Source organism: Pelophylax lessonae (assembly GCF_965119305.1).
Source record: "Pelophylax lessonae genome assembly, chromosome: 3".
Taxonomy (NCBI): Eukaryota; Metazoa; Chordata; class Amphibia; order Anura; family Ranidae; genus Pelophylax; species Pelophylax lessonae.
Genome location: NC_138770.1, coordinates 438904837 through 438930040, shown reverse-complemented (window position 1 = coordinate 438930040; position 25204 = coordinate 438904837). Strand labels below are relative to the sequence as shown.

The 25204-nt window shown below is 43.4% G+C and overlaps 1 protein-coding gene across 1 annotated transcript in view; it reads left to right on the top strand.

Moving 5' to 3' along the window:
- The window catches only part of LOC309550570 (interleukin-20 receptor subunit alpha-like), a gene marked incomplete at its 5' end in the record, with an annotated part of 106595 nt that extends 95296 nt beyond the window's left edge, over nt 1-11299 (top strand). The window contains 2 exons of the mRNA XM_082250918.1: nt 1807-1943; nt 10292-11299. Of these exons, the coding sequence (XP_082107044.1) occupies nt 1807-1943; nt 10292-11110 (956 nt within the window). The 3' untranslated portion in view covers nt 11111-11299. The remainder of the gene's footprint in view (nt 1-1806; nt 1944-10291) is intronic.
- Between the last annotated feature and the right edge of the window lie 13905 nt (nt 11300-25204).

The following is a 25204-nucleotide window of genomic DNA, read 5'->3' as shown; positions in this document are numbered from 1 at the left end:
GTACCGGTCGTTTTTTAGTTTTTTTTTTAATCACTTCAGCTCTGGCCATTTTTTGCGATACAGAACTGCCTTACTTTAACTGACAATTGCGCGGTCGTGCAACGCTGTACTCAATAAAATGTATGTCCTTTTTTCCCACAAATAAAGCTTTATTTTAGTGGTATTTGAGCACCTCTGCGGTTTTTATTTTTTGCGCTAGAAACAAAAAAAGGCAGAACATTTTGAAAAAAAAAAAAAAAAACAATATTTCTTCATCAATTTAGGCCAATATGTGTTCTGCTACATATTTTTGGTAAGAAAAATCCCATGGTTTATAGCATCTACAAACTATGGGATATATTTTTGGTATATTTCTTTATTCATTTTTTTTACTAGTAATGGTGGTGATCAGCGACTTATAGCGGGATTGCGATATATCAGACACCTAACTGACTCTTTTTGGGGTCCAGTGACACTAATACAGTGATCAGTGTTAAAAAAAATATGCATTGTCACTTTACTAATGACAGTGTCAGGGAAGGGGCTAACATCAGGTGCAACCAAAGGGTTAAATGCGTTACTAGGGAGTGCTTGCTAACTGTGTGGGGGATGCTTGTACTGTGGGAAGGCAGAGACCCATGTTCCTGCTTAGCAAAAACACAGGATCGCAGCCTTCCCTTGTCACAGAATGGCAATCTGCCTTGTTTACATTGCAGATCGCTGGTTTGCCTGTCTCCCGAACAATCGTCGGGTCCCACAGCAGGAGCGGGTTGCCAGGGCACGCGTGCACACCCCAGACCCAGAAGTGCAGAATCACGTACAGGTACGTGATTCTGCCCAGAGCAGCCTCCCTGCTGCAGTCAATTTACATGTGGCAGTTGGCATCTGGTTTAATAACCTCATTGACAGTCGCCTCTTATACATTTAAAATTGGCATGTGCTGTATATTATAAAGTTTCCGGTTTTTGTACACGTCTTAAGGCTTATTTAGAACTCCTGATTCAGCAAGCAGCCATTCTGATTGTGGGCATCTGAATCCCACTGGGACTCTCTTTCGGGATTAGGTGCAGCAGGTTACCCAGCATGCACCTCCCGATCTCATGCATGTGCAATAGGAACGAATCACGGTGCGTGTGTGATGCCCATTGACTCCTGGGATGGATGACACTGCTATCCCAGGAGCCAGTGAGGAAAGGGAAATCATATACCTCTCCACGGCAAGGATGGACAGAAGTTTAGTATTTACCCTCAACAAAAGGTAGAAGATGGAAAACAAAACAAAAAAACGATCTGAAAATGACTGGGGATGCAACTGTCAACAATTTCAGCCATAGGGTGGAACTCCGCTTTAAGCTTGCCATACACTATGCACTTGTTTCTGGCGAGCAAAGGAACCTCTTTCTGTGCATGTAGTTTGCACACAATTAATATCCTAGAATAGTAAGCATATTAACATTGCAGAAAATGTCTGTAACCTGGCCTATTCTGTGCAGAAAATTGGGAAATGCAGTGAACTAACTACCAGAGTAGAGGGATGAAGAACTCTTCTCTGTATCACATTGTGGTTTGTGCCAGCTGCTCATTTTGGTAGCGCGGATATTCAGTTTGTTTATATGTCTGTAAAGAACTGTCAAAGAGTTACAAAGAAAAAAAATTCTTCATAAACACATTTTTTTACATGTTTTAACAAAACCTGAGTTTAACTTTAATTGTGTACAGAGCCTGTAGTGTTTAAAAGTCCTCAGTATAATGGATGTGTACTGTAAATTAAAACTGCAAGACACAGAAATGTATTTATAAAACTAAAATGCATTGATTTCTTTGCAGATCACACATCTGAACAAAGCATTAAAGTGATGATATATATTTTTGCTGCGACATTTATCTTCTGTACATTCATTGTAATAGGATATGCCTTACACAAATATATTCATGGAAGCAATCTCAGGCAACCAACATTTCTGGTAAATGATTAGTGTTTTAACAGTTTTTACCTTTTAATTGCTTGTGTTTTGCTTTTCTGATTATTAGTCACCATCTGTTGCTTGTACCTGCTAGAGGACCATTTTTAGATTTACTAAGAATCAGTAGCACACATTAGATAGGCTCCATAAACATACTATAAATATGATATGTGGACAAAAACTATCTATTGCAGGGTTTCTCAACAAGGTTTCCTCCTGAGGGTGCTAGGGGTTCCTTGAGCAATGGGAAATTTCTGCCTCTCAGATAAGTTCCCAATGACACCATTGTTCCTTTTAGCTATCTGTAAGGGGGTAATTCTTCCCAATGATGAGAAGAGTAAGGAGCATTCTTCCCACTGACTGTCACACTCATGTGTCATGAGTTGTAGATTTTTAATTTTTAGCAGGGGCTCCCCGAGACCAGAAATTTATTTCAAGGGTTCCTCCATGTTGAAAAGGTTGAGAAACGCTGCCCTATTGCATAACAAACTAACAGAATTAAATTGGTCCAAACTGCCAATGAAGCACATAACAGTTGCAGTATACATCTGTCTAAACTGAGGATGTCAGCACACTTCAGTTCCTAGGTTTTGCTGTAAAAATACCTCATTATATCCCAAAAAAAACCATGAATTTCATAAAAATCACTTGTCATTATCGCTTATCACACTTCTGGTTGTAGTCATTATTAATGTTGCCAATATGTGTATTCCCCAACTTCAACCAAACTTTCTTTAGCTGGAAGATGGGTTACATTACTTTTCTAAACTGCACTGCTGTCTGTTTTCTTTTGTAAAGACGAAGAGAAGAGAATCATAGCAATTAAAACATGTGGCAGCTGTAATAGTGGATGAGGAGTGCCATGAAAAAAATTCTCAGGAAATTCCAGTTATTAGAAATGTAATTTATTTGGAAATGTGTAAACAAAACATAGCCAATGAGTTTAAGGTTTGACCCGTTCTTCAGGGCTAATAGATGATTACAATAAATAGTAAATTGACAAATTAAAACATGGGAAATTATTTCTAGAAATATTTTCTGAAATAATTTCCAATATTTTTATGTTTTTTTTTTTTTTATTTTGTTTATCTCTATTTTACTGCCAACAGCTTTTAGTCCTGAAGAAAGTTGTAACCCCTGAAAGGCATGGGCTTTATTTTATTTACACAATTTCTAATTCTTGAGATCCTTTTTTATGTAGCTTTTTACTCATTACTATAGCTACTGCATTTTTGAAGGGACCAACAGGATACCTCCATGAGTAGAGCAGCCACGGAGAATTCTTCCCCAAAATGTTCAGCACTACCTCACACATCTACACAGACAGCAATACAAATTGTCAGGAAAACTGGCATAAACAGATTATGTGCACTATTGTTCCACTGACCACATAAGAAGTGAAGGAAAATCTCTCCAGCAGGCACACAGATAGCAGTTCTTAACCATACATACTGTACCTGAAAAAGTATACATAAATGTTTGGCCTGGGATTGGGTGTCAACTGGATTTAAATAGCAAGATATTATTTATCAATATATATATATATATATATATATATATATATATATATATATATATATATCCTGTTTCCCTGAAAATAAGCCCTACCCCGAAAATAAGACCTAGCGTGATTTTTGGCGATAGCTGCAATATAAGCTCTACCCCGAAAATAAGCCCTAGTTAAAATCCTTGTGAAAACATGTAATCCGTTTTGTAAAAAGATTATATAATGTGCAGTGTGTATCCTTTTGTAACTTTATTGTGGAAAATACCTTATTTACAGCGCCGCTTACAAATGGAGACCCACTGGATATTATATAATCTAATTACAAATCAGATTAAATCATTTTATAATTCCTTTAACCAAGGTTTGTTTTTGGGATTACAGAATGTTATATAGCGGACTCCTGAGCTGATGGGGGGAGAGGAGAAGAGAAGACAGGGGACACAAACACTTTTTAAAAAATATTTTATTGTTTTATTCCAGGTTTTATTTAAACATAGAGAGGGGTAAATGACACAGCACAAAGACTGTGCTGTCTATCATGCTTTAAAGGATCAGGATATATATTTTTTTTTTTAGGGTTTCAACCCGTTTAAGATAGTCCTTGTACATACTGTAAATAATGGCACTTTTCCACTGCAAGTCCTGGCTCGGCTCCACTCGGCCCTGTTTGGCCTTGTTTGGTTTTCCCCTGCATGGTACCGCATGGTACGGTGTTGGAACGGTTCAGTACGGTTTGCTTTTCCACTAAAGTAAAGTAGGTGGGATAACAATGATTCTCTGACCAATCAGTGGCTAGTAGTGACAAACCATCAAGGCTGCATGCAAAGGATTGTGGGATATGGTACCGGTACGGCCCTCTTGGAACCAAAACTGAGGTGGTACTGTTTAAGCGAGCAGTACCGTTCAGTTCTATGTAGTGGAAAAGCACCGCCGTACCATACTGTACCGAACTGTTCCAACACCGTACCATGTGGTACCATGCAGTGGAAAAGCACAAAAGCGAGACGAACCATTCGGTTCCATGCAGTGGAAAAGCGCCAAAAGACATCCCCTGAAAATAAGCCCTAGTGTGTTTTTTGTAGCCAAAATTAATATAAGACCCGGCCTTATTTTCGGGGAAACGTGGTATTATACAACATATGTGTTAAGCTGCTCAGATTAATGGTCCTAGTCCTCCTGAAGAGCAAATCACATTAGCAGCGCTTATCAAAGTCTTTTTGATCCCAACTGGGATTCACAGTCCCTAAATCAATATTTCAGCAGGTGCACAGTCTCTTGGTGTAATCAGCATATTCTGTCCTTTCACCACGGCGCTAAATGATCAGGACATGCACCTTCACCACACCTTGTGTGCCACTCCCTAGGCAGTGCTCACTCACCGACTAAATTCTTGTACTGTGCCTTTAATATATTCCCTGGTATCGCTACACACCAATGTCCAGAGATCAGAATGACTCCACTCGCTCTCTGCCAGTATATTACTCGGATGTGTCCAGGCACACCAGAGTTGAAGATGGAAACTTGATTCTGTGTCACCTGCTATTGCTTTAGAGAAGGGAATGTTGGATGAAGCACCTCATTTAGCTGTATGCAGCAGGTTTCGAGGACCATTAATCTGAGCAACTTAACACATATGTTGTATAGTATTCTGTCCACTTTATAGCAGTAGCTATACCCAACTAAGGTTTTTTTTACACACGCATGTAATTTTATTGGCTTATCGTTAATCCATAGCGCTGGGTGAGTGAGTAACGGTAGATTTAATACTATTGGACCTTACTCCATCTTGTGAAAATATATATATTGCAACTAAATTCTGCAGTAGACCATCCATCAATTTAAATGTAAGAACTTACCGTAAAATTCTTTTCTCTGAGTCCTCTGACAGTGGCCACCCATCCATATTAGCCTTCACTACCATTACCCACTAGTGAAGGCTAATATGGTTGGGCGGCGACTGTCAGAGGACTTAAGAGAAATATATTTTTTTGTTTTGCAAAGAGAGCCTAAATGTCACATACCCTTATACATATGTTATAATGAAAAAACAAACGCTACAGAGATAATACAATATTCATAATACTGTTAATATAATATAGACAACAATAAAACATTAATGCACCTAATTTTTTTGATATGCAATCCTTATAAGGGTTCAAAATCCAAGGGAACATCATAAGTGTTGGGTTAGAGCCTATCTCGGGGCGAATGTATCTGGAGTGATGAGTGAATGTGCTTGGGTTCAGTTCGCATGCTGTTTGGTAAACTCATCAAAATGTTTAGATAACTTTAATCCAAACCATGGTGATATCTATGGGGCTATTCTGGAAAATCAATTCTGACCATTTTCAAGACCAATAGGCAAGTGATTGTCAAACAAAAAGAACTGGGCACTGACCTGGTTGACATATGCCAATGCAAAACCAAAAAAAAAAATAGCATTCAGTGGAGATCAAGTCCTCCTTTGCAGACAACTTTGAGGGTGACATTGGGAAAATGTCAATCCTTTCAGTTACATTTTTGGGAGATTTACAAACTGACCTTGATTGGACTTTTTTCACACAAAATGTTTTGATTTATGTTGGCACTGTACCTTTTCTATCTACATGTTTGGCAGATGCCTTTAAGCTGCATGTATATGTGGTGTTAGCGTAATTGCTTACTGCCATTACATATTGCATTTGTAATACATTTTGTTGCTGTTATAATTTTACCTTGGTTTAATATAGCAGTACTCAGATCTGAATCATTCTTATAACTAAGAGAAAAAAAAAAAAATTTCAGGTAGCTGTTGAGGGGATACCCAATTTCTTTACCCAGGCTATAACAGGCATGAATTGACCAGTGGTGTTACTGGCAGCCACAACAGATCTAAAGGCTATAAGAAATTTTACTTTTCAAAAGAATAAAGCATACACCCTCAACTTTGTACACACTGGCCCATGGCACAACAGTTTGAGTATAGTTGGTGTGCTTTTTCACACTAACACCCTGTATTTCCTAAAGTTTAATTACATTTCAAAAGAGAGTGCGCCAAAAAACTTCAAAACCACAACATTATTGTCCCTGAACCCCCTCTTCCACCCCTGTATCCTCAGTTTTTCCCAAAATATTCAAATATAAACTTGTGTTTTGTTGGAATTGCCAACTTAAGGACAGCAGCTTAGCACTTGAATGTGCAGAAAAAGGTTTTGCAGTGTGGACCTTTTTTTTAATGTATCAGCTGCCAACAGCACCATTGTGGTCTGCAGTCTCTGGTTGTGGTAAAAATAACAACCATTTGGCACTACATTTATGAGGAAACACACGACTATGTACCAAACAGCTGGGCAGAAACAGCATCCTAATAAGAAAAAAAGGCAACAAAAGCCAAGCACTCATTGTTAGGACAAGGTCCTTCACACCAAAGATGAATAAAAAACACCCCGCCCCCCCCTCTTCTCCAGCCAATGAGACATGAATGAGTTCAGCAGCAAGGGTTTCAGGTCCTGCCTTTTTTTAAACCCTTCCACCATCAGTTTTTGGCTTGTTTTGTGGCAGGTCCCCAGATGCCATATTTTGGTCTGGAAGACCATACCTACTTCCCAACAGCTGGACTACACTGCCAGGGTCCTTATGACCATAGATAGGTAGTCCAGCATGCAAGGAAGGAATTGTATATCATCTTTATGGCACACTGGGAAATAAAGATAGTGGCTGGGAAACATGCAGTATGGGGAAGAATGCTGTAGCTGGTGGTGGCATCTCCTGTCCCACACCTTGTTGAGAATCCAGAATATTGATCTGTTGTGACTCACAATCCCTCTGGTGTTCCTGCTGCAGCACACACGTGTGGTATAATAGCATGGCCACTGCAGACACAGCAGCAGGAGAAAGAGGAAAACAAATTAATGTCAAGGACTGGCAGGAGGCAGAAGAGGATATTTGGAAGAAGAGGGTTGGAGTGTTGCTGGTGAGAAGGAGTAGTGTTTGTCGACCTCACGCAAGTTACCTTTTGTTTTGGCATTTGGGTATTCTTCCTGACACAGGCAAAGCTACCCATTATGTGTAGCCTTCCTTAATCCAATTTCTTCTCTTTTTTTTCAAGTAGTGAGAGTTCCAGGCCCCCTGAAACAAAGATAGACAGGGCAAAAACATCAGCTTTGATGTGCTAAGAGACAATTATCCCTGCTGCCAACAGTATCTTTTTATGTTATGCTATTTATTTTGAACAACGTTTTTAGGGATTAGTGTTAAATTATCATTCATAATTTTTGTCATGAACATTTTTTTAGGTTATTTTTAATTGTAAGGTCACTGCACTGGTGAAGCTTAGGCAGGAAGCAGGGATCGCAAGGCTGCAAATAAAATATTAACAAGCAATCACATTTATTAACTTTTGGGTGTCCTGGCTGGAGCACTGGATGGAAGTAGCCCTACATGTATTTTAGGTACTAGCCTTCCCTGCTGCACCTGTCATGTCAGAAGATGCCTTAGGGCTAAGCACTAAGGATTAAGGAAGGAATACGAAGTTTAATTTTAATACCTGGGGTAATAGTGCGCAGTTTTTGGGCTTAGATCCTTTCTAAAGTTTTTTTGAAGGGGAAGTGAGTTAAAAGTACGTATTGAGGTGTTGGAACACCAGACTGCCAACAACAACTGTCTGATGTGGTCTAATGAACACAAAGATAAAAAGTATAGTTTATTAAAAATAATAAAAATACTTGAATATATACATTATCTCACAAAAGTCCTCACATTTTTGTAAATATTGTATTCTATCTTTTCATGTGATAACACTGAAGAAATTACACTTTGCTACAATGTAAAGTAGTGAGTGTACAGCTTGTATAACAGTGTAAATTTGCTGTCCCCTCAAAATAACGCAACACACCGCCATTAATGTCTAAACTGCTGGCAACAAAAGTGAGTACACCCCTAAGTAAAAATGCCCAAGTTGGGCCCAATTAGCCATTTTCCCTCCCCGGTGTCATGTGACTCGTTAGTGTTACAAGGTCTCAGGTGTGAATGGGGAGCAGGTGTGTTTCTCATACCGGTCACTGGAAGTTCAACATGGCACCTCATGGCAAAGAACTTTCTGATGATCTTAAAAAAAAGAATTGTTTCTCTACATAAAGATGGCCTAAGCTATAAGAAGATTGGCAAGACCCTGAAACTGAGCTGCAGCACAGTGGCCAAGAAGTTCTATTTAGAACAGGCCTCGCCATGGTCGACCAAAGAAGTTGAGTGCATGTGCTCAGCCTCATATCCAGAGGTTGTCTTTAGGAAATAGATGTATGAGTGCTGCCAACATTGCTGCAGAGGTTGAAGGGGTGGGGGGTCAGCCTATCAGTGCTCAGACCGTACGCCGCACACTGCATCAAATTGGTCTCCATGGCTGTTGTCCCAGAAGGAAGCCTCTTCTAAAGATGACGCACAAGAAAGCCTGCAAACAGTTTGCTGACGATAAGCAAAGTTAGGTCATGGATTACTGCAACCATGTTCCTGTGGTCTGATGAGACCAAGATACATTTATTTCAGATGATGTCAAGTGTGTGTGGCAGCAACCAGGTGAAGAGTACAAAGACAAGTGTGTCTTGCCTACAATCATGCATGTTGGTGGGAGTGTCATGGTCTGGGGCTGCATGAGTGCTGCCGGCACTGGGGAGCTACAGTTCATTGAGGGAACCATGAATGCCAACATGTACTGTGACAAACTGAAGCAGAGCATGATCCTCTCCCTTCAGAGACTGGACCACAGGGCAGTATTCCAACATGATAATGACCCCAAACACAACTCCAAGACGACCACTGCCTTGCTAAAGAAGCTGAGGGTAAAGATGATGGACTGGCCAAGCATGTCTCCAGATCTAAACCATATTGAGCATCTGTGGGGCATCCTCAAATGGAAGGTGGAGGAGCGCAAGGTCTCTAACATCCACCAGCTTCGTGATGTCGTCATGGAGGAGTGGAAGAGGACTCCAGTGGCAACTTGTGAAGCTCCGGTAAACTCCATGCCCAAGAGGGTTAAGGCAGTGCTGGAAAATAATGGTGGCCACACAAAATATTGACACTTTGGGCCCAATTTGGACATTTTCACCTAGGGGTGTACTTACATTTGTTGCCAGCGGTTTAGACATTAATGGCTGCGTGTTGAGTTATTTTGACGGGACAGCAAATGTACACTGTTTTACAAGCTGTACACTCACTACTTTACATTGTAGCAAACTGTAATTTCTTCACTGCCACATGAAAAGATATAAAAAAATGTTTTAAAAAATGTGAGGGGTGTACTCACTTTTGTGAGATACTGTAAGTAGGAAAACTTCCTGCAGTGACCACCACCATTTAACTGTTGCTGATAACACTCTAAAAATCTCTCGTTATTTTGCTGTAAAACTTCCAAAAAACTGGTGTCTGTGATTACATGTAAAAATGGAGATACATTTTATCCGCTATTAGCACCAGCTTCTAGCTGTCTCTGTAAAAAGTTCCCACACAGCAACACACAGTACACAAAGGTTCTTGGGAATGGGAACACTGACTTTTATAGGGATGGGATTGGCACACTGGCAAAACTGATGGCCCTTACAAGCCACCTAACAACAGTCAGATGGCAGAAAGGGCATTATTGGTAATGTTTGCTACAACAGTGAATGCATGTAATAGTTCATCATTTTTTTTAACTGCAAACAACTAGAGTCAGGTTGAACTAATGGTCTACCTGAACTTGAAGCTTATCCCTAATGTGAACTGTCATAGTCTGTGGTAGTCACGTGGTTTAATGTTTACAATGAAATATAGCTTATGACAAAAAGTAACTTAATATATATTGAAAATGTATTTCTTCTCTTTGTTTTAGAACATTACACCCAGTAATAACAAGAATGCAATTATAGTTGATGCACATACTGTAACCATTAACGTCATCACCATTTATTCTGGCAAATCTAACATGGAGGACCCTTTGGTGTCTGGTGAAGAAGATAAAGAGTTTCAGAATCAGACTCATCTGCAAATCACAGAGGACATAAGCTGCGATTCAGGTGTTACAAAAAAAGCTGATGAAGAGTCTATTAATGACTATGGATATGTCAGTCTTCAGGAACAAGTAATACCGCCAAGACCCACTATTTCTCCATATGATATGCCCCATCACATTCAGAACACAGTTCAACCACTCTCTACATCAACATATGTATGTGAAAAAAGAGATCCTTATGGATACATAAAAAGCAATGCCAGTGTTTCTTCTGTGCAAGAAAATGATAACTTAGATGTTGTGCCAAATGTATATTTATCAGAAAAGACTACAGATAGCTATCCCTATTTCTCACAGGGTGTTTCTGATTTTGCCAATGTAGACACAATAAAAGAGGACCTTTGTGAACCTGAGGAATCGTTTTTGGACCAGAAAATAGACATACTAAATGCAATAGAAGATACAGATAATTCTAGTACGCTGTTTGTAGATTGGAGTCCAGAGGATCCTCCCTTCTACATACCAAACCTGTCTAAGAAAAGAGAGCTTGAAAACTGCATAAAGCAATGCCAGAAAGAGCAAGAAGGACTTTTATCTCAGCTTTACTTACCATCTGAAACACAAGAAACTGCTAAAGATGATGAACTTGGTCATCTGGAAGAACGATGGGGACTACTTATAAAGGACGCAGAAAAATAAGACTTACAAAACTGTTTACATGTTATTGATGACTGCACAGATAGTCTTGTATATACCAGTAAAATATATATCAGTTGGTGTTCCAGTCAATGGCAGACATATTTTCAAAGTGTCAAGGCTGATATGCTGTATGTATTTTGTAAATTATGTATTATAATCCATAAATGACAGATTTATATTTTTTAGTTAACCTATTCATTACACATCCTCCAAACCCTCAGCTGATGCAAAACAATAAAAAAAAAAACAATTATACCGTATGTACATGATTCCTTTCGCTAAAGGAAGTCATCTCTGGATCATCGCTCTACTTTTTTTAAACATAAATCCTATAGATAAATCTTTATATGTTTTTATTTTAAGAAAACGTTCAGCAGTTTAAACTTGACTTAGAACTAATTGCTATGGAAGGCTTTTTCATATTGTCACATGCCCTATAAAAAATAACTATTTTCACAGGCAGAGATGAAACGTTTTTTTTCTCTCAATCAAAACTGGAGACCTGTCTATGAACATAAAGTGAACACATATTTTCTGAATTTGAAATATAAGCCAAATATTTATTTACTGTATATAAAGTGATCATATCCACCACAAAATAAAAACACTGACATTCTTCTTTCTATCTAAATTTAATAGTTCCTATCTTAAAGCGGAGTTCCACCCAAAAGTGGAGCTTCCGCTCATTTGCTTCCTCCCCCTCCTCAGGTGCCACATTTGGCACCTTTCAGGGGGGAGGGGGGCATGGGTACCTATTTTTGACAGGTACCCTTCCCCACTTCCGGGAGACAGCATCGTGGCACCGTCCCTTGGAAGTTTGGCCCCCTCCTCCTTCCTCTGCTGCTGCCCCAATCCGAATGCGCAGCACGCTTCGTGCATGCTCAGTAAGGACCCGCCCTGGAAGCCGCAAGGCTTCACTTGCGGGTTCCCTTACCGGTAATGGAAACATTACCTGCAGTGCCTACATCGCTGGACTCCAGGACAGGTAAGTGTCCTAATATCAAAAGTCAGCAGCTACCGTATGTGTAGCTGCTGACTTTTCCTTTTTGGAGGGGGGCGGAACTCCACTTTAAAGCAGCTATCTAGGGATTGCTAGAGAGCTGTGACATGAAAAAAGGAACAGTGAAAAACTTCGAATAACATATATGCACTGGTACTGTTAGACAGAGTAGCAAGAGGAATAACACGGGTCACTTTCATTGCCTTCTCTCAAGCATGTACATGGCTTTCCTATGTGCGCTTTTTAACTATGGGCAAGCTATAAAATTATGTGTACTGTTAAGATATATTGTGTCAATAACATTAACACAGCAGTGTCATGCTTACCCTTAATGCAGGTGGTCAGACATTACTGTGTTCTTCACCTACAGCAACCCCCTTTCCCATAAGGCAAGCAGGCCTATCGGTACTCGGTTGCCCCTAGGATTATAAACAATGCTATAGTGCCAGGCCACCACGCCAGGGCAGGTGCGAACTGAGCAAAGCAAACAGGTACTTGCGGTTGGCAGAAAGGGAGGATTGTTCAATGACAGTCCAGGTAAAAGGCAGGCAGAGTTCAGAGAATAGTGATTATCCGAACCAAAGTCATACACAAGGAAATCCAAATTCAGCAGAGCAGGGCAGACAAACAGGCAGCTAGATCACAATTACATTTTTTACACAATTATTACACAATCTATCACAAGCATGAGACTGCAGGCTTGGCTTGCTTAAACCAAGTTTGATCTCGACCAAGAGACTGGTCACATTATTCACCTTGCAGGTGAACAGACAGACAAGGAGAATGCCACAGCCAAACCAAGGATGCTGGAATGAGGAGCAGGAGAGTCCACCACCTAAGTCCACCACCTAACATAACTTCCTTACATATTGAGAGCCAATATAAAATGACTTATTAGGTGTGCAAAGAGAGTCCAAACTTCCAATTTTTTTTTTTCTTTTAAAGACAAAGGATGGACAAAAAAACAAACAAACAAACAAATAAAAACTATAATTTGCAGATATACTCAATGCAATCTATTTTTGAAATGACACTTCGCACTGGTCTTGTGGTTCTTACGGACTGGAATGAAAACATAGACCATAAGGGTAAAAAAAATAACTTTGGTCAGGACCAGGTAATATTCAACACACAATGCAGGGGTCAGGTCTATGTATTGTACTACACAGCACATGTTGTGTAGCAGTCAAGACAACGTATTGTACAATATAGTATACAGAGTAAATTAGTAAGTATATTAGGGCCCCTTACATTGCTGATCATTGGAAAGAAAAATGCCTAAGTGTTGGTAGTGGGGGAAAAAGGCCCATGGTTAGTGAGGGGAAAGAGGCAGGATGCAGGAAATCTGTGTTCCAGGATTTTGTACATGATAAAGACAATGGTGATATTCCAGATTGTATGACAACGTGTGTGTTTGAGTAATAAAATGCAACAACAAAAAGATATTTACTGTATGTGCACAGGCTAGAGACAGGCAGGAAAGGGCCAGAGACAGGTGGGCAGAAGCCAGACAGACAGGCAGCCATGGCAGTGCCTTCATTCATGTAACAAAGGAATGAGGGGGCCCTGTGTATGGCAGGGGGGTTACAAAACATCAAGGTAACTGGCCTTAATCCTGGTCAGTATATCCTCTATAATCACTACAACCATCTCAGCCTGCAGTCAGTCACCCATTACACGCTGGCTTCTGGGGCAACAATGATACAGCTCTGTGTATGACATGACTAAAAGCAGTAACATAGTTGCCAACATTGGGGGAAAAATGTTAGAGACACTATTTTTTCTGTGTGGCGAGAAAACTTCTGTAGGCGGGGCATAATTTTAATTAGGGGCTGAGCATTTATATATATATATATATATATATATATATATATATTTATACTTTGTATATAGAGTATTCATACCGTGGCGAAAAGTGGATGTGGTTTAAAATACGCTAAATATTGAACTTAAAGGGTTAAAAAGAGTCTGACTTGACTTGCATTGTGCAGAATGTGCTAATGTTAAATAGGGAATGTACAGTGCAGAACGAGGGGGGATGACTGTGTGTGTGTGCTGGATGGAGATGAGTGTGTGTGTGTGTGTAGGATGGAGATGACGGTGTCTGTAGGATGGGGATGACTCTGTGTGTGTATGTGTAGGATGGGGATTACTGTGTGTGTGTGTGTGTGTAGGATGGGGATGACTGTCTGTGTAGGATGGGGATAACTATGTGTGTATGTGTGTGCGTGTTTGTATGTAGGATGGGAATTACTGTGTGTGTGATGACTGTCTGTGTAGGACAGGGATAACTCTGGGTGTGTATGTAGGATGGGAATTACTGTGTGTGTGTATGTGATGACTGTCTGTGTAGGACAGGGATAATTCTGTGTGTGTGTGTGTGTGTGTGTGTGTGTGTGTGTGTGTGTGTGTAGGATGGGGATGACTGTCTGTGGAGGAAAGGGATAACTCTGTGTGTGTGTGTAGGATGGGAATTACTGTGTGTGTGTGTGTGTGTGTGTGTGTGTGTGTGTGATGACTGTCTGTGTAGGACGGGGATAACTGTGTGTGTGTGTGTGTGTGTGAGTGTAGGATGGGGATGACTGTCTGTGTAGGACGGGGATAACTGTGTGTGTATGTAGAATGGGAATTACTGTGTGTGTGTATGTGATGACTGTCTGTGTAGGACAGGGATAATTCTGTGTGTGTGTGTGTGTGTGTGTGTGTGTAGGATGGGGATGACTGTCTGTGGAGGAAAGGGATAACTCTGTGTGTGTGTGTAGGATGGGAATTACTGTGTGTGTGTGTGTGTGATGACTGTCTGTGTAGGACGGGGATAACTGAGTGTGTGTGTGTGTGTGTGTGTGAGTGTAGGATGGGGATGACTGTCTGTGTAGGACGGGGATAACTGTGTGTGTGTGTATGTAAGATGGGGATGACTGTCTGTGTAGGACGGGGATAACTGTGTGTGTGTGTGTGTGTGTGTGTGTGTGTGTGTGTGTGTGTGTGTGTGTGTGTGGGATGGGTATGACTGTCTGTGTAGGATGGGGATAACCGTGTGTGTGTGTGTGTGTGTGTGTGTGTAGGATGGGTATGACTGTCTGTGTAGGACGGGGATAACTGTGTGTGTGTGTGTGTGTGTGTATGTAGGAGGGGAATTACTGTGTGTGTAAGACAAGGATGACTCTGCGTGTGTGTGCAGGTTGGGGATGACAGTGTGTGTGGGATGGGGATGACTCTGTGTGTATGTGTAGGATGGGGATTACTGTGTGTGTGTGTAGGATGGGGATGACTCTGTGTGTGTTTGTGTAGGATAAGGGTTACTGTGTGTAGGACGGGAATGACTCTGTGTCTGAATGTAGGATGTGTGTGTGTGTGTGTGTGTGTGTGTGTGTGTGTGTGTAGGATGGGGATGACTGTGTGTGTGTGTGAGACTCTGAATGGCTGCTGCTCACCCCCCTTCCCTCACAAAAAAAAAAAGAGAGAGCCCAGCCATCCTGATTTCCCCCCAGAGATGGAGCTGCAGTGAAAGCCCACATATCAGGGTAGAATCATACCTCTGCTTGGGTGCACTCCAGCCTCACACGTGTTGCAGTTGAGCTCAAGGCGGGTTGGCATATTCATCTTCACCGCTCTGAGGCTGGTCACACCCCCTCACCAAGTCCTACCCAATCACTGGGAGGCAAGCTCCACCTGACCTCCTCCCACACTGACTTAATTGAAAAGGAAGAGGCAGGGGAGGATCTCAGAAAGCTTTGTTATTAACCTTTGTGTTAACCAGGCTCTGCAGCTGTGTTTTACAATACAGAGTCTACTGGGCTTCTGTCCGTTACATTTCTTATTTTTCATGAGTCTGTCCAGGACAAAGTCTGCCACAGTGGCGGCTGGTGCATTTGGGGCACAGGGGCGCCGCCCCCCTATCCATGCGTCCGGCCCCCTAATCTACATGCAGGGCACCGGACGCATGGATTCCAATGGTGTTTTTTTTTTTTTTTTTGAAGCACGTGATTAGAGCCAGAGGCTCTAATAGGCTTCAAAAAAGGGTGGGCTCGGGGTGCAGAGCACTGCACCCTGAGCCCACCCAGTTGTGTGATAATAGCGAATGAATATTCGCTATTGTCACACAGATCCTCCTCCTGGCCAATCAGGAAGCGGGTCCTGAGTCCCGTTTCCAGATTGGCTGAAAGGAGAAGCCATGCCATTGGTTCAAGGAGGAGGAGGGAGGAGACACAGAACACTTCACTGAGGGGGAAGCAGCCGCCGCTGCTGCCTGTCCACATATCCAGGGTGAGGCGTGAGTGAGCCGGCGATGGGTGTGCGGGCTGGTGTGGTCCGTAGGGGGGGTATAGTGTGCGGGCTGGTGTGGTCGGGGGGTATGGTGTGGTCCATTTGCCACCCTCCCCAACCCATGGAGCACCAGCCGCCACTGGTCTGCCAGGCACATCAGTCAGTTTTCTGTGAATATCCGGGGCAATTAGGGAGTTTTGGCAACTATGCAACTATGCAGTAAGAGATAGAAGACGTCTCCACTCTCCTGCATGGGATCCATGCTGGTCAGAGGTCTGGCCTTTTACAGGCAGTGGATGTATGTATAATGGGTGTTCCAACAGCCGGACAGGGACATGTGGTGGGTCTGTGGAATCCCAGGATTTAGTGCAAATATTGGGACAGTCCTATGGAAGGTAAGCAATACAGTAGTGATATTTTACTCATTTTGTATAACACACTGAACCCACACTGCAGTCCAGGATCTAAGGGGCCAAGCCCAACCCCTGAAAAACAACCCCCCACCATGAACCCCCTCCACCAAATGTTTTAATGATTTAGACCAGTGCACAAAGACTGGGATGCCGTTAAAGATCATGTGCGTCAAAAGGCCCAATACTACTGACAATATAGAGTATATATATATATATATATATATATATACACACACACACACACATTATCTCGCAAAAGTGAGTACACCCCTCACATTTTTGTAAATATTTTATTTACACTGACAACACTGAAGAAATGGCACTTTGCTACAATGTAAAGTAGTGAGTACACAGCTTGTATAACAGTGTAAATTTGCTGTCCCCTCAAAATAACTCCACATACAGCCATTAATGTCTAAACCACTGGCAACAAAAGTGAGTACAACCCTAAGTGAAAATGTCCAAATTGGGCCCAATTAGCAATTTTCCCTCCCTGGTGTCATGTGACTTGTTAGTTTTACAAGGTCTCAGGTGTGAATGGGGAGGAGGTGTGTTAAACTTGGTGTTATCGCTCTCACTCTCTTACACTGGTTACTGGAAGTTTAACATGGCACCTCATGCCAAAGAACTCTCTGAGGATCTTAAAAAAGAATTGTTGCTCTACATGAGATGGCCTAGGCTATAAGAAGATTGTGGAGACCCCGAAACTGACCATAGACCATACAGCGGTATTACAGGACAGGTTCCTCCCAGAAAAGGCCTCGCCATGGTCGACCAAAGAAGTTGAGTGCACATGCTCAGCGTCATATCCAGAGGTTGTCTTTGGGGAATAGACGTATGAAAGCTGCCAGCATTGCTGCAGAGGTTGAAGGGGTGGGGGGTCAGCCTGTCAGTGCTCAGACCATACGCTGCACATTGCATTAAATTGACCTGTCTGTAGTCCTGGAAGGAAGCCTCTTCTAAAGATGATGCACAAGAAAGCCCGCAAACAGTTTGCTGAAGACAACCAGACTAAGGACATGGAATACTGGAACCATATCCTGTGGTCTGATGAGACCAAGATAATCTTATTTGGTTCAGATGGTGTCAAGCATGTGTGGCAGCAACCAGGTGAGAAGTACAAAGACAAGCGTGTCTTGCCTACAGTCAAGCATTGTGGTGGGAGTGTCATGGTCTGGGTCTGCATGAGTGCTGCTGGCACTGGGGAGCTACAGTTTATTGTGGGAACCAGGAATGCCAACTGTTATATTCTCTGTGTTGTGAGAGACACGGGACTCTGGTCTGGAACAATGGATGTTTATTTAGTACTCTCTGTACAGCATTACAGGACAGCTCTGTATATCAATACATCTCTACATGTCTCCAAGATGGCCACTCTGCCCCTTGACCCTTGTCATCACTCCTGGGTGGAGCCAGCCTTAAAGTGACAGTACATGTGAAACCCTTCAGGTATAACACCTTCCATCCATCCCTAAAAAAAAAAAAACAACAAAAAACAAAAAAAAAGAAACACAACAAACGAGAACAGGCATAAAACAGTAACTCATAATTGCCCCATACAGTCCTCCAACTCAGGAGATTTACATGGCTTCTTCCGCGTCCGGATGTGAGAACAACTTCCAGGGACACTACGGGGAGAACATGGCAGCAGATCACTTTTGGCAGGCCCGTCGAAAGTCTCGTAACCACTCTTGCATTTGAAACCGGTCAGGAGGGTGACAGTGTCGTTGAGGACCGGCATCCAGCAACTCGGGGCTGGCCGGAATGGACACCGGTGGGGCCAAGAGGGGATCCCCTAGCTCAGAGGGTGAACAGACCTCTGGACCAGGGTTGGAGGGCTCTGTTGGAGCTGAGTTCAAAAGTTCAGAGTCCCCCCAAGCATCAGTCTCAATGCCTCCTGATCCAGTAGGAGCAGATCCTTGAGACACTGGAGGTGCTGCCGATGTCAGGGATTCGGGCAGCTGAGAACGAGGACGCAATTGGTCCGCATGCCGTCTGCAAATGGAACCATCTTCCAGGCAGACCCTATACATTTTGGGTCCCAAAGTCTCTGCGACGATAGCAGGAAGCCAACGAGTGTTGGAAGCGCCATAAGATCGGGCCCATACCTTTTGCTGGGCTGTAAACCGGGGAATCTCGTCGTGTTCGACCCTCTTGTCTTGGAACTGCCATACATGTTCCTGGACCGTTTGAGGGCGGAGCATGTCCAAAACAGTCCATGGCTGCCGACCCAAAAGAAGTTCAGCTGGAGTTTTCCTAGTGGTTGCATGTGGTGTGGTTCTGTAAGCAGAAAGGAAGGAGTCCAGCTGCTGGGGTGACAGGGACTGTTATTTACTTGTAGCCACAGTAGCTTTGAAATAGCGTTTGAAGGTCTGAACAAACCTTTCTGCTTGACCATTTGTAGCCGGGTGGTAAGGTGCGGTCAATTTGTGTTTGATGTTGTGGGCAGTCAGGAAACTCTGAAACTCCTGACTTGTGAATTGTGCACCGTTGTCTGTGACAATTTCTCTGGGGTATCCAACATAGCAGCGAGATGTAACAGTATGGAAATCGTCGCCTTAGTCGTCGGCTGGGTAACAGGAATGACCTCAGGCGACTTTGAATGGATATCAATAATGATCAAAAAGGTGTGTCCTCTGATCGAGTCTGCAAAGTCCAAGTGTAGGCGAAACCAGGGAACCGTGGGCCAAGTCCAGGGCTGGACGCACCCTCGAGGAGGGTCTCTTGCAGTTTGTTCACATCCAGCACACGCATTCACATATGTCGTGATATCGGAGTCGAGGTTCGGCCACCACACATAGCCTCAGGCCTTTTGTTTCATACGTGTGCCCCCGGGATGACCAGTATGTAGCAAGTCCAGAATGTGTCTCCGGAGGGTCTGTGGAACGAGCACTTGGTCTCCCCATAAAACACAGTTGCCAGCCACAGTTAATTCCAGACGCCTACGGAAGTAAGGTTCATAATCCTGTGTGACAGTTGCAGGCCAACCGTGCCGTACCCAGGAGAGTATTGTCTTAAGGAAGGTATCCTTGGCTGTATGGGCTGCTACTTCCCCGGAAGACAGAAAGGACAGGCTGGTGTAGCGACAACTCTTGACAGGTGGAGAAGAATCTGTTAATGTCCTTGTCAGACGGGACATGGCGTCCACATTAGCATTGGCATCATGGCTGCGATACTGGATTTTGTAGCTATATGCTCCCAAGAATAGGGCATAGCGTTGAAGATGGGCCGCAGTCGTCTGGGAGATGCCTTTGTAAGGACTAAAGATCGGAAGGAGTGGTTTATGATCAGTCAGTATGGTGAATTCCCTGCCATACAGGTAAAGATGAAACTTCTTAATTGCCCAATGCCCATATGAGCGCCAGAGCCTCTTTGTCAATGTGAGAGTAATTGCTTTCTGCTTTTGTCAAGGACCTGGAGGCGAATGCCACAGGTTTCTCTGACCCATCTGGTAAAACGTGAGATAGCACAGCCCCTAGACCACAGGGTGAGGCATCACAAGCCAAGGTGAGAGGCCTTTGGAGGTCATGCATGACGCCAACAGCTTTCGCTTAGAAACTTCAAAAGCACGTTGGCATGCAGCTGACCAGTTCGATCTGGAGTGTTTCTCCAAAAGCTTGTTTAATGGAAACAAAGTGTGTGCTAGATCCGTCAGGAATTTGTGGTAATAGTTCAGCAAGCCCAGGTATGATCGCAGCTGTTGGACGTTGGTTGGGGCTGGAGCTTTTACTAAAGCATCAACTTTGGCTTCCGTGGTGTATATACCCTCTGCATCCACAAGGTGGCCACAAAACTCCAATTTAGGTACCATGAATTGGCATTTCGCTAAGTTCACTTTTAGACCCTGCTCTTGGAGTCTGGCCAACACAAGCTCCAAGTTACGCTTGTGTTCCTGGTCCGTCAGGCCCGTGATGAGCATGTCATCTAACAGGCACTGTGTGAAAGGAATGTCCGCCAAAATCGAATCCATTTTGCGTTGCCAAATGGCTGGGGCGGAGGCTACCCCAAACACCATCCGATTGTATTCATACAGTCCCTTGTGAGTGTTGATGGTTAGAAACTTGCGGGACGAAGGGTGGACCTCAAACTGTAAATAAGCTTGCCTGAGATCAAGCTTGGTGAACTTTTGACCTCCTGCAAGAGAGGCAAAAATGTCATCTACTCTGGGTAGGGGATACTGGTCTATCTCCAGTTCAGAATTTAGTGCCATGCGGAAATCGCCACAAATACGTAAGTCCCCATTCGCTTTCTTTACTGGTATAACTGGTGATGCCCACTCGCTGTGCTCTACCTTTGAGATGACACCTTGTTCCTCCAGCCGGCTTAGTTCAGCTTCCACGCCTGCTCGGAGTGCGAAAGGTACCGTCCGAGCTTTGAAGAACCTAGGCTAGGCATTGGGTTTCAGCCTGAGTCTCACACAGTCATGCTTTATTTTTCCCAAATGGTGATCAAAGACTTGTGGGAATCGCTGTTTCAAGGATTCCACCCATTCCTCTTCATCCCCTGATGGGATGGTCACGGTGTTGCAGGGGTTAATGGCGATGTCTGGCATGCCAAAGTAAGCAATCCAGTCTCTCCCAAAGAGAGGGGGTCCCCCATGTTCTAGGATATATAATGGCATTCTCTTCGTCTGACCCTTGTAGGATACCTGTACTTTCACGTACCCCAGTGGGTGGAGTATCTTCTTTGAGTATGTCTGCAGTTTGATTGGTGTTGGACGGACAGCTGTTCGGATCAGAAGTTTTCTCCATGGTTTCTGGGTGATGACTGAAACTGCTGCTCCTGTGTCTACATCCATCTTGAGTTTCTTTCCTTCCACGGTTACCTCTACAGTCATTGCTAAGGGTGCTGAATGCATATGATGTATGTCCAATCTGTGGAGCACTTCCTCATCCTCGGATTCAGATGACGATGTATATCTTCCCACCATATATGCCTTTGTCCTGGTGTTCAGAGGTTGTTTATTTCGTACCTTCTTACTACGGCAGACTCGTTTCAGATGGCCTGCCTTACCACAATTATGACAGAGCTGATCCTTAAACCCACAGACTTTGTGATCATGGTCTGTATTCCCACAACGGTAGCAAGCTGACGTCTGGGTTGCTGAGGTTCTATATTTACAGTATGCTGCAGTTTGCTTGACTGCTGTTCTGAAAACTTCCTCTTTAACCTCTTCCCTTCTGCTCTGGGGGTTCAATGCCTCTGTATCTTTCACAGCGATTTCCATCACTGAAGCTATCTCAATTGCCTTTGTAAGGGTAAGGTCTTTCTCTGTTAACAGTCTCTTTTGGCTAGACTCACTATTTAGTCCCATGACAAACTTATCCCTCAGTGCAGTCGGTGTGTACTCCCCAAAAGAACAAGTTGAGGCTAGTCTGCGAAGGGCGAGCACATAAGCCTTAATATCTTCACCCGGCTGCTGCTGCCGCTGATAGAACCAGAATCTCTCTGCAATCTCTAGTGGTTTAGGCTGGAAGTGATTCCCTAACAGTGTCAGGAGCTCTGTCAAAGTCTTAGTTGCTGGTTTTTCAGGGAAAAGGAGATCCCTAAGAGTGTCATATGTCCTAGCACCAACCAGTGTCAGAAATACTGCTACTTGCCTGTCGTCTGGGATGGCATTTGCAGCAAAATATTGTTCCAGTCTCTCAATCCAGGAGCTCCACGACGTCTGTTCTCCATCAAATTCACTTAATGTCCCGATCAATGACATTTTCCTGCTGGGCTCTGTGGGTGTTTGTATCCAGCTGACAATCCAGAGTTTTTTTTTTTTTTTTTTCTTCTTCTTTTCCTTTCTCACATGGATAGTAACCTTGTAAATCCCATCCTCGTCGCCACTGTTGTATTCTCCGTGTTGTGAGAGACACGGGACTCTGGTCTGGAACAACAGATGTTTATGTAGTACTCTCTGTACAGCATTACAGGACAGCTCTGTATTTCAATACATCTCTACATGTCTCCAAGATGGCCACTCTGCCCCTTGACCCTTGTCATCACTCCTGGGTGGAGCCAGCCAGTACATGTGAAACCCTTCAGGTATAACACCAACATGTACTGTGACATACTGAAGCAGAGCATGATCCCCTCCCTTCACAGACTGGGCCCCAGGGCAGTATTCCATTATGATAACGACCCCAAACACGCCTCCAAGACAACCACTGCCTTGGTAAAGGTGATGGACTGGCCAAGCATGTATCCAGACCTAAACCATATTGAGCATTTGTGGGGCATCCTCAAACGGAAGGTGGAGGAGCACAAGGTCTCTAACCTCCACCAGCTCTGTGATGTCGTCATGGAGGAGTGGAAGAGGACTCCAGTGGCAATCTGTGAAGTTCTGGTGAACTCCATGCCCAGGAGGATTAAGGCAGTGCTGGAAAATAATGGTGGCCACACAAAATATTGACACTTTGGGCCCAATTTTGACATTTTGACTTAGGGTTGTACTCACTTTTGTTGCCAGTGGTTTAGACATTATTGGCTGTATTGAGTTATTTTGAGGGGACAAGCAACTTTACACTGTTATACAAGCTGTACACTCACTACTTTACATTGTGGCTGATCTGAGTCAGAACCACAACCTTCATCACAATTGTCCTCACACAATTACAAAAAGAAGGGGATATATGAAAAGATGCAATAAAATATTTACAAAAATGTGAGGGGTGTACTTGTTTTTGTGAGATACATACATATATATATATATATATATATATTGTAACGGCACCCCGGACACAAAAGGGTTAAAACCGTTTAGGAGATCTTCCCCTTCCAGAGCTACAGGCACAGCTACTTGCAGGACACCAAACTCCCGAACTGGAAACCAAGGAATGATGCAAACAGTGTAGCTGGAACCTTATGAATGCTGCATACAGCTGAATAGGAAAAACCATATGAAGGGTTTACACTCCTAGCAGTCAAACTGGAACAGCATACAATAAATCCCCCCAATAACGAGACAAAGCTCCGAGTTGAGGGTAAAACAGGAACAACATATATTGGAAGAACACAGCACACTTTTATACAGAATTTGGAACATCCTTCCCCCAACAACCGCTTTCCTATTGGTCAATTGTAAAGTACCTGCAGTTCCCAATAAGGTCCTCTCCAGCCATGCAAATGAGGGCTTGAAAATGAGTCAGCAGTGATTGGTCAGATAGCTTGACCAGAAGGACTGCCATGTGCAAGGAGACAGAAGCCCCAGGGGGCAATCAATGTACACAATAGTCAGACACACAGTGGCGGCTGGTGCTCAAAATTTTTGGGGGGGGCGCAAAAAGAAAAATGTAATAGGTATTGCTTCGCGTCAAAAAACGCAGTAAAAAATTGCGTGACTTTGAAGTCATGGTACAGGCATGGCACAGGTGATGGTACAGGAGATGGTATAGGCATGGCACAGATATGGTATAAGCATGTCACAGGTCATGGTGCAGGAGATGGTACATGCCCCCTTTCAATGCAGAGACCAGCGTACATGCCCCCTTTCAATGCAGAGACCAGCGTGCGTGCCCCCTTCAATGCAATGAACACTGTGCTATGCCCCCTTCAATGCAATAAACACTGTGCTGTGCCCCCACAATGCAGAAATCAGCGTGCATGCCCCCTTCAATGCAACTGTGCTGTGCCCTCTTCAATGCAATGAACAATGTGCTGTGCCCCCTTCAATGCAATGAACACTGTGCTATGCCCCCTTCAATGCAATAAACACTGTGCTGTGCCCCCTTCAATGCAATAAACACTGTGCTGTGCCCCCTTCAATGCAATGAACACTGTGCTATGCCCCCTTCAATGCAATAAACACTGTGCTGTGCCCCCTTCAATGCAATGAACACTGTGCTGTGCCCCCACAATGCAATGAACACTGTGCTGTGCCCCCTTCAATGCAATAAACACTGTGCTGTACCCCCTTCAATGCAATAAACACTGTGCTGTGCCTCCTTCAATGCAATGAACAATGTGCTGTGCCCCCTTCAATGCAATAAACACTGTTCTGTGCCCCCTTCAATGCAATGAACACTGTGCTGTGCCCCAACAATGCAGAGTTCAGCGTGCATGCCCCCTTCAATGCAATAAACACTGTGCTGTGCCCCCTTCAATGCAATAAACACTGTGCTGGGCCCCCTTCAATGCAATAAACACTGTGCTGGGCCCCCTTCAATGCAATAAACAATGTGCTGTGCCCCCTTCAATGCAATAAACACTGTTCTGTGCCCCCTTCAATGCAATGAACACTGTGCTGTGCCCCAACAATGCAGAGTTCAGCGTGCATGCCCCCTTCAATGCAATAAACACTGTGCTGTGCCCCCTTCAATGCAATAAACACTGTGCTGGGCCCCCTTCAATGCAATAAACACTGTGCTGTGCCCCCTTCAATGCAATAAACACTGTTCTGTGCCCCCTTCAATGCAATGAACACTGTGC